The sequence below is a fragment of the Bubalus kerabau genome, chromosome 4, assembly GCF_029407905.1.
Source record: "Bubalus kerabau isolate K-KA32 ecotype Philippines breed swamp buffalo chromosome 4, PCC_UOA_SB_1v2, whole genome shotgun sequence".
Classification (NCBI taxonomy): Eukaryota; Metazoa; Chordata; class Mammalia; order Artiodactyla; family Bovidae; genus Bubalus; species Bubalus kerabau.
This window is the reverse complement of record NC_073627.1, coordinates 4,882,089-4,892,209: the sequence shown is the minus strand read 5'-3', so window position 1 is coordinate 4,892,209 and position 10,121 is coordinate 4,882,089. Positions and strand designations below refer to the sequence as shown.

The following is a 10,121-nucleotide window of genomic DNA, read 5'->3' as shown; positions in this document are numbered from 1 at the left end:
TTACTTCTTCCACTTCATCCTTTCTGTTTGACTGGTCCCCCTTATCTTTCAGGGCTCATGTGATTACACTGGGCCCATCTAAATAATGGGCTTCTCAGGTGGTACTGGAGAAGGCAATGGCCACCCACTCCAGTGTTCTTGCCTGGAGAATCCCAGGGATGGGGTAGCCTGATGGGCTGCCATCTCTGGGGTCGCACAGAGTCAGACATGACTGAAGTGACTTAGCAGCAGCAGCAGGTGGTACTAAGAGTCGGACAAGACTGAGTGACTTCGCTTTCACTTTTCACTTTCATGCGTTGGAGAAGGAAATGGCAACCCACTCCAGTGTTCTTGCCTGGAGAATCCCAGGGATGGGGGAGCCTGGTGGGCTGCCGTCTATGGGGTCGCACAGAGTCAGACACGACTGAGGCGACTTAGCAGCAGCAGCAGGTGGTACTAGTGGTACCTACCTGCCAGCAGAGCAGATGCAAGGACTAAGGTTCAATCCCTAGGTGGGGAAGATCCCTGGAAAAGGAAATGGCAACCCACTCCAGTATTCTTGCCAGCTAGTCTGTGGGGTCACAAAGAGTTGTACAGGACTGAGCGACTGAGTACACAGCACTTAGGGATAATCCAGCCTCTTTTCCCTATATTAAGTTCAGCTGATAGCAGCCTTACTTTTCTCTTCAAAGACATTTCATGGTAGTACCTAAACTAGGGTTTGATTGAATAACTAAGGTATAGAGATCATGTGGGTGGGAAGAAAGCTTCTTTAGAATTTCTGCCTAAGAAACTGTCCTGTGTGTTAAGTCACTTTAGTCATGTCTGACTCTTTGCGACCCCATGGACTATAGCTTGCCAGTTCCTCTGTCCATGGGATTCTCCAGGCAAGAATACTAGAGTGGGTTGCAGGGCCCTTCTCCAGGGGATCTTCCCGACCCAGGGATTGAACCTGAGTCTCTTATATCTCCTGCATTGGCAGGTGGATTCTTCATCACAAGCACCACTTGGGAACCCAAGAAACTGTCCCATAGGATGACATAAAGCTATTATCAGTCATAGCACCCACTCCAGTATTCTTGTCTGGAAAATCCAATGGACAGAGGAGCCTGATGGGCTACAGTCCATAGGGTCACAAAGAGACAGACATGTCTGAAAAAACTGTCCTATAGGATGATACAAAGCTATTATCAGTCAACAACAGCTTTATGGAATTAGTCAAAAGGGTGGATTTCTAGTGTCACTGCCAGCTGAAAGGGAGTCGAATGCTTTTTAATGCTAAATGGACATTATGCAAATTACTTCTGCATTTGAGATCAAGGATTAGAATTTTTTCGCAGAAAGCATATGAGGGCAGCAGAAATCTCAGCTCAGTGGTGTAGACAAAGAGTCGCCTGTTGGAAAAATACATTAAATGAGAGAGATCACCTAGGGGGAAAATAATGTACTTAATGCTGTTCTGATATGTTTGAGGTTGAGAGGTATCTACTGACTTATAAATACAGTGTCATAGAAATATACACTGCCTTCCATTGAAGCATTGCTTTGAAAATAAATGTATTTATTTATTTATATATTCAAAAAATTTTGAATATATATTAAAAAAATCTTGCAGATTTGCATGAGCCAAATATGGGAGAAATTCTCCTTTTTATTCTCCCTAGATCTTTAAATTGAGTCCAATTACTGCTTAAATCTAGCACATAAAATACATTCTTTATAGCACTATATATAGTTTTATAAGCTTCCCTGGTAGCTCAGTGGTAAAAAATACCACTGCCAATGCAGGAGACACGGGTTCAATCCCTGAGTTGGAAAGATCTCCTGGAAAAGGAAATGACAACCCATTCCAGTATTCTTACCTGGAAAAATCCCATGGACAGAGGAGCCTAGTGGGCCACAGTCCGTGGGGTAGCAGAGTCACATAAGATTTAGTGAGTAAACAACAACATAGTTTTATAGGCATGTAATGTTTAAGTATAATATATTGTTTCAAAATATCTTCAAAAGATAAGAATTCATTGCCTTCTTTGGTGACATAACACATTCTACATACGTATTTCTGTTTGTTTTTATATGGAGATATGGATTGATACAGATACAGATAGATAAGATTAAATGTAGAAATTGATAGAAATATGCTATATTATCGTTAACAAGCCATAAACCCAAGACTTTGCATCCTCAAACAAAAGCAAATGCAATATTGCATAAGAAAAAAGGACTATTATAGGTTTTGTATTCACCCAGATTCCATTATTACACGACTCTTTCTTTTTGTAATCCTTCTTGGTGTTGAGGTAGATTTCATTCAAATATTCAGACCAAATTGTTCCCCAGTTGCACATCCTTTTCAGGGCAGTGGGAAATGTACTCCTTTCACATGTTCATTTTTGTGGTCATTAAGGTTTCCTGTCCACTGTCTTTCTTTGAATTCCCTTTGGGCTACTTTTGGCCTGGGTTTGCAGGAGTGACTGGAAGACAGTCTTGCTTTTGATAAAAGGCATATCATTTCATCAGGTCTCACATGTTCACAGAGCCTGGCCTACCCATAGTACCTGGGGTTTTCAAATCATACATTAGTCCAGGTCAACTTGACTATTGTCCAGTGTTCAGTCCTTGACTGGAAGTAACAGGACTAAGGAAGAAAAGAAATCACATCCTGTCAATAAGCGCTGCAAATATTTAGTGTGGCAAGCTCCGTGTTTTCTTTCTTATGAAAAGCTGATTAATATTCAGTGGTTGAAGGTTAATACCCCATTCATTTTATTCACTTTACATCCTGCACACAGCAGTGACTGTTCCAATTTCAACTCCTAATTCATACAAATCTGGTTCCAATCAGGAGATTAGTAACTTACTGCCTAAGCAGAAACAAATCACACAATTGCTAAGCTTATCTTTCTACCCATGCACAGACACATACATGTGCTTGAAACAGACTCATTCATGGACAGAGGCAAATGCATATATACCAGCAAAGTCCAGTCGATGTGGACGTACTTAGAAAGTTTTATTTGCTTACACAAGCATATGATAGGCATAGAAGAAACTGACACCAAGAAAGCATCATCTAAATATATTCACATGTGCAGAGGTCTTTAACCTGAAGTTTTCTATATTACAAGTATTTCTATATTGAATCATATTTTAGAGATACTAGAATGCATCATCATTTAAAAATTTCTATACTGCGTTCTTTTGTAGAATGTGGTATTATTTGGGCGTTGTCTACCATATCTCGGTCTCCTTTTCTACTGGTTGATTTTTATGTTTGAGAGGTTGTCGTGAAGTTGACACCATGTGTTTAAGAAGGTGAAACTGTAGCAGGATGAACTTGAGAGTAGTAATCATAAAGATTTTTCTGATCATGGGAGTAGAGCTTCGAAACAGGTCACCAGAGAGGGAGGGGATTTGCATTTCCTGAAGATCTTTTGAAATTGTATCTCGTTTGTCTGGAAATGATTAAGGACGGTCCTGCAGGGGTCTGTTTTAGGCTCCTTGCAGCTTTAGTGAGTCTGTGACGTGGGGAGATCCATCTGTGGTCACTCTGTAGGAGAGAGAAGTTTATGTGGACATCTGCATTCCGGACAGGAAGGAGGAGAGGGGAAGGACATTGCATTTGCATTTTCCAGATGATGGCACGCAGTGGTGGAACTGAAGATTTAAGCATCACGGGGATTGGCCATCTGATGGTGGGCATAATGGAGGCTCAAGTTTTTTTACTTCTGTTTATTTCTGCTCAGTATGACATAACAGTTATGCTGCTGAAAGTTGATACATTGGGAGTAAGAAGAACTTTCAATACCATAAGTACTTATTTGGGAGCCTCGATTTTGGTTGTGATTTTTATTTTCTTTTTTTACCAGAAGGATATTGGCCAGAGCCTTGAAAAGATAGGAGTCAGTGAGATGATATTTCAGCTTATTTGAAGACCTAGAATCCATCTGTCACCCAGAAAGATCTATGAATTTATCTTTCTTTCCTTTCCTCTTTGACACTTACATTAGGGGAAAAAGCTAAGTACAGAATTTGGGGCCAAAAAACAACTGCTCCCACAAGGAAAGGGCTTCCCTGGTAGTTCAGCAGTAAAGAATCCGCCTGCCAATGTAGGAGACTTGTGTTGGATCCCTGCGGCAGGAAGATACCCTGGAAAAGGGAATGGCAACCCACTCCAGTATTCTTGGCTGGGGAATCCCATGGACAGAGGAGCCTGGCAGGCTACAATCCGTGGGGTTGCAAAAGAGTCGGACACAAGTTAGCAACTAAACAAGGACAACCACAAGCAAATAAACAATCCTGTCTTAGAGTCACGTCTCTTCCTCTTACTCAGCTTCATGGTCTTGGTCTCTCTTCATTTAGGCTGAAGATGAAATAATAGAATAGGCGAAGATGACAGTTGGTACCTTACAGGTCTTCATGGTGGCAATTGGTCAGGGGTTTGTTATGACGACTATGTGATTTCTGTTTGTGAAAATATCTGGAAATCTATACATTGATAAACAGATTACACATCATTATTATTTATTGGTGCAGTTGTATTTCACATGGTCTGAATGTTTTTCTTTGCCTGTGTCTACTTATCTGCCAGACTCGAGCTCCAGTCAGCTACCGGCTGTATTCTCTGAACTTTTCAGCAAAGTTGTGCACATTTTCTAGCTTGCTGCTGAAGGCCTGTGTCGGCAATATTCTGAGAAGCTGGAGGAGTTTCTATCAGCAAGAACCGCATTTCTAACAAAAGTTTTAACTTCCCTGTCAAGACACTTGAGGATACAAAGGCCTTGATCTCAGATGAATATCCCTGAAAACTACATTTCATTCATGGATGCTAGCTCAGGCTCATCTGGGGAAGAACTGGAAATCTTCACTGGGACTTTTCTAACCACTTTCTGACCTGTATGGTTTCTTGTAAATTGTGGTGAAGTGCATACACTTGACATAAAATTTGTCATCTTGGGACTTCCCTGGTAGTCCAGTGGGTAAGACTTCAAGCTCCCAGTGCAGTGAGTGTGGGTTCAATCCCTGGGTGAGAACTAGATCCCACATGCCACAAGTTAAAGTTTTCATGCCCCAACTTGAGTGTTGCAACTGAATAAAGAAAGGTCCTGAATCCTACACTGAAGATTGAAGATCCTGCGTGCTGCAACTAGGACCTGCTGCAGCAAATAAATAAGTATTTTTTTTTTAATTTACCATCTTAGCCATTTTAAAATGTGTGGTTTTTAAATGTGCAGCCATCACCCCCATCCAACTCCAGAACTCTTTTCATCTTGCAAAACTGCAGCCTTTTCCCCAATGAACAGTAATAACTATTCATCCCCCTCCACCCCAAGACCCTGGCAACACCATTCTACCACCCTTCTCTCTGAATTTGACCATAGTGAGGGACATCCTGTGAGTGGAATCGTACATGTTCGTCCTTTGGTGACTGGTGTATTGCACATAACATCATGGCTTCCCGGTGGCTCAGTGGTAAAGAACCTGCCTGCCAGTGCTGGAGACTTAAGAGACACAGGTTCCATCCCTGGGTCAGGAATTCCCCCTGGAGAAGGAAATGGCAACCCACTCCAGTATCCTTGCCTGGGAAATTCCATGGACAGAGGAACCTGGTGGGCTACAGTCCATGGGGTCTCAATGAGTCAGACACGATCTAGTGACTAAAGAACGACAACAAGCACATCCTCAAGGCTCATCCGTGCGGCATGTGCCCCCCCACCCCTTTTTGCGTGAGGCTCAAGTGGTAGTGATGACCCGCGGGGGTATTTGGGGGCAGGTGCCAAGATCCCCCTGTTTGGAATCTCTGTGATGTCACTGGACACTGACAGGGCATGATAGCAACGTTAGCCTCCGTCCTAACTGGTGATGATAAACCACGATCAGCAGCTGCAGACTTTCGGGGGTTCTGAAGAGAATTCTAGGACAGAAGGACGGCAGGCAGAGAAGCACATGCCCTCCACGAACTGGAAGTGAAGGAGGCAGCCCCTTCACCTGGACTGGAAGGCTGGGTGTGCTGGGGTTTCTCCTTGCAGAGGGGGAGTTCCATTTTCGTGCTTTCTTTTAATTTCACAGATGGCATCAGGAGGGACTCTGGCTGGTGGAAATACTATGTTCTCTTCCTGCCTTCAGTTAACTATACAAACTTGTAAAAAAACAAAAAAAAAACACACAAAAAAAAACACCCAAAAAACTCAAGCTCCAGCACGGCTCCACACAGGGTGTCTAGCCAAAATGCAAAGTGTTACCACAGCACACAAGCAGACAGTGTTTTTCAAGTGCGGGAACAGAGTGAGGTGCCTTTCAGCACCTTTTCCAGCACTTCTTTAAAAATGATTTAAATTGGAGGCAGTAGCATCGAATGCTGAGCATCTGACACTCAGACAAGACTTAATGAATCATGCACTTTAACAGCATCACTCCTCTGCAGCCACTTCACTTGGCGTCCGTGGTGGTGGTTCCCCCCACCCCCCACCAAAACATTTGTTCTGCAGACCGTTTGCTTGTCGGAGTCTGCTGGGCAGCTCTCAGTTCGTGGCAAGAACTGGCCTGGGGGAGGCTGCCGAGCCCAGTTCCTCCTGCGTCCAGTCTCTCTGGATCTGAATTTCAGAGCAAAAGGACAACAGTGTTCCTTAGGAACCAGACTCAGAACCAGCGTTGGTGTCTCCCCAGTTCGAAATCTCTTGCAAAAAATATAAGCTACACAATCCAGTGTTCATCTTAACCCTACAACATACAGCATTGTTGTTTAACTGACTTGAATTGAAACAACAAAAATGTGAGTGATTTTGTGGGTAGGAACATTCCAGTACTGGGAAAAAGATACCCGTTCTGCATCTTCGAGTTAGAGCAAGTCATTATCTTCATTGTCAGAAATGAAACCTCTGCTGGTGGAGTCTGGCAGCATTGCTCACAGCTTGTCTGGCAGTTGTTAAGGACACAGGCCGAGTGGAGAGGGTCTGCGGGACTTCCCCAAGGACCTCGCCTCAGTGTCTCACCCACCTTCCAGAGGGTCTCTGTCCACTGCAGCGCCCTTGGCAGGCAGAGTGGAGGGGCAGTTCCCTCTGCGGCTGCAACGTATGTAAACAATTTCATCTTTCAATCCAATCTTTAATGAAATGTTTAATACAAACCTGCTGTTAACATGATGTACATGAATTTACTGGCAGGCAAAGCTGGGATTTACATCACTCTGAAAATCAGATGTTCTTTGTATCAGGAAAAACCTTTAAAGATGGAAAGGTTTTCCTTCTGAATGGCAGGTGCATCCTTAAAGTGCACACACCCTGTGCACCGTTGGGGGTCAGCCTCTCTCAGATGCCAGATTCCAGTGTGTGATCATTTCTTTGCAGGCTGCTCCATGGAACAGGAGTTAGATTCTAAACCAGTGGCCAGCACAGTAAAGTCTGTGGGCCAAACTGGGCCCACTGTCTTTGTTTCTTTTAATGGCTATAGTGCAGGGCTATAACTGATATGGGCTTCCCTGGTAGCTCAGGGGGTAAAGAATCCGCCTGCAATGCACGAGACCCTGGTTCAATTCCTGGGTGGGAAAGATCCCCTGGAAAAGGGCTAGGCTACCCACTTCAGTATTCTTGGGCTTCCCTGGTGGCTCAGACAGTAAAGAATCCACCTGTAATGCGGGAGACCTGGGTTCGATCCCTGGGTTGGGAAGATGCCCTGGAGAAGGGAACATGTATCTGCTCCAGTGTTCTTGCCTGGAAACTTCCATGGACAGAGGAACCTGGCAGGCTGTAGTTTATGGGATTGCAAAAAGCTGGACGTGACTGAGCGACTTCCACTTATAACTGATATATGAAAAAAAAAATAGCACATTTTTCAGCTCATTTTCCTGAGCTTTGCTTTATACTTCTTCACTGATATTTCGTTTTTTTACAAATTGTAGAACTACAGCAGACTTCCCTGATGGTCTAGTGGTTAAGAGTCCATGCATCCCGTGCAGAGGGTGCAGGTTCAGTCCCTGGTCAGCAAACTAAGATCTTGCATGCCTCATGGTGTGGCCAGAAAAAAATAAAAGCCACCTTGTAAAAAATAGGCCTTATATATTTTTTAAAAAAGAATATCTGTAGATACCCCAAGTGAAGCAAGTCTATTGGTGCCATTTTTTCCAACAGCATTTGCTTCCTTCATGTCTCTGGGTATCCCATTTTGTTAATTCTTATGATATTGCAAACACACCACCAGCAAAGACAACTCCCTTGAAGGCTCAGATAATGGTTAGCATGTTTTAACAATAAAGTATCTTTTAAGGAAGGCATATGTATTAGTTTTATAAATACAATGTGATTGCACACTTAATATAAGGCTACAGTATATGGTAAAGAATCCACCTGCCAATGCAGGAAATGCAGGTTCTATCCCTCAGTTGGGAAGATCCCCTGGAGAAGGGAATGTACCCCACTCCAGTATTCTTGCCAGGAGAATCCCATGGACAGAGGAGCCTGGTGGGCTACAGTTCATGGGATTGCAAAGGAGTCGGACACAACTTAGTCACTAAACAACAATAAAACAGCAAAAAATGTAGTGTTAAAATCTTTTTTATATCCATTGGGAAAAACAAAAAAAATGCCTATGACTCATTATTTTGGAATTTTCCTTACTGCAGTGTCCTGGAGCCAAACTTGCAGTGTCTTTAAGGTCTGCCTGTGTACAGTAAGAAGTGTTTGGACATTCACCACTATCAAGGTAACAGATACATGAATCCCTTCCAAATATTTCCTTGTGTCCCCCCACCTTTTTTGGGGGGGGGGTGTTGTTGCTGTTTTTGGTGTTTTGTTTTTGTGTTCATATTTTGACAGTAAGAACAACTAATGAGTTCTGTCCTTTTAATAGATATTTAAACAAAGTGGTTCAATTGATACAGAATTTTGGATATACAAAATAAATATGTTATAGAGATCTTTTGTACGACAGACAGTCTTTAGGTAACAATATCCTATTTTCCACAGCTGGCTTTTTGTTTTGCTTTTGGTAAGGCCCACAAGCTAAGAATGATTTTTACATTTTATGTGGTTGAAAAGAAAAATGATATTTTATGACGTGAAAATTATAGAATTAAAATTACAATTGCTGTGAATAAAGGTTTATTGGAACACAGTCACCAGTGCACATTCATTTATGTGCCGTCTGTGGCTGCTTTTGTGATCGAATAGGAGAGCTGAATAGTTATGATTGATTAAGACTCACAGAGCCTAAAATATTTACTCTTTGGCTCTTTACAGAAAAGCCTTGGCTTACCTTGCCCTAGAAAGTTCATAAGCAACGATAATGCTGATTATAATGATGATGATAATGGTGACTAGGGATTGCTGATGGCTTCTTTGCAACAGGTATATATGCATATTGACTGCCTTTTTATTAATAGCATGTGGCCTGTAGTATATTAATTTTCACTTAAAATTATATTTGCTAAGCATTTATGGGATTGTCACCCATGTGGACTCTGTCTGCTCCTCTAAATTTGAACTTTTTACATGTCAATGATTACCTGGAAGGATTATTTTTTTTAATCTTTCAGATTTTATTATATCCCCAGATGTTCAATGTTTTATAAATTAGGTAAACACGTCACAAAACTGGTCAATCATCAGTATTATTAGGGAAACCTACAAGGTGTCCTGGGTTAACGAAGCAGGGTCTGGGAATGGGGATGGAACCCAGAACGCCTGCTTGTTGGTTTTCATTTTTAAATTCTACGGGCGAAGCCAAGACTCAGCCTGACTTGGGAACAACTGGCCAAGATAATTATTTTTATACTTTTCAAAGGGATATTATTATAGATATTACCTGACTTGGAACTCTTTGACAATGAAACAATGAGTTCCCTATTTTAATCTTTTATCTTCGAGCCCCGCCCCCCACCAAAGTCCCCCATCTCCACTGTTGTCATGGTAACAGGACTTTGTACCCAGGGAAATGCCCAAACCTAGTTGCTTGACTGAGTAGACGGCACAGTTCCTGATAACACGTATTGACTTCCTTCTGCTCCTTAGGAAAGAATTTCCCTATGAAAATAAAATTGCAGCCACAGAGCATTGAATTCTTATTTTTTTTAAAATTGGAGTGTAGTTGCTTTACATTCTTGTGTTAGTTTCTGCTGTACAGCAGAGTGAATCAGCCACACATACACA

General features: G+C 42.3%; 1 protein-coding gene across 1 annotated transcript in view; it reads left to right on the top strand.

The window, feature by feature from the left end:
* The first annotated feature begins 4,371 nt into the window (after nt 1-4,371).
* The window catches only part of LOC129650563 (uncharacterized), a 157,831-nt gene continuing 152,081 nt past the window's right edge, over nt 4,372-10,121 (top strand). The window contains exons 1-3 of the mRNA XM_055579186.1: nt 4,372-4,411; nt 6,910-7,050; nt 8,597-8,676. Of these exons, the coding sequence (XP_055435161.1) occupies nt 4,372-4,411; nt 6,910-7,050; nt 8,597-8,676 (261 nt within the window). The remainder of the gene's footprint in view (nt 4,412-6,909; nt 7,051-8,596; nt 8,677-10,121) is intronic.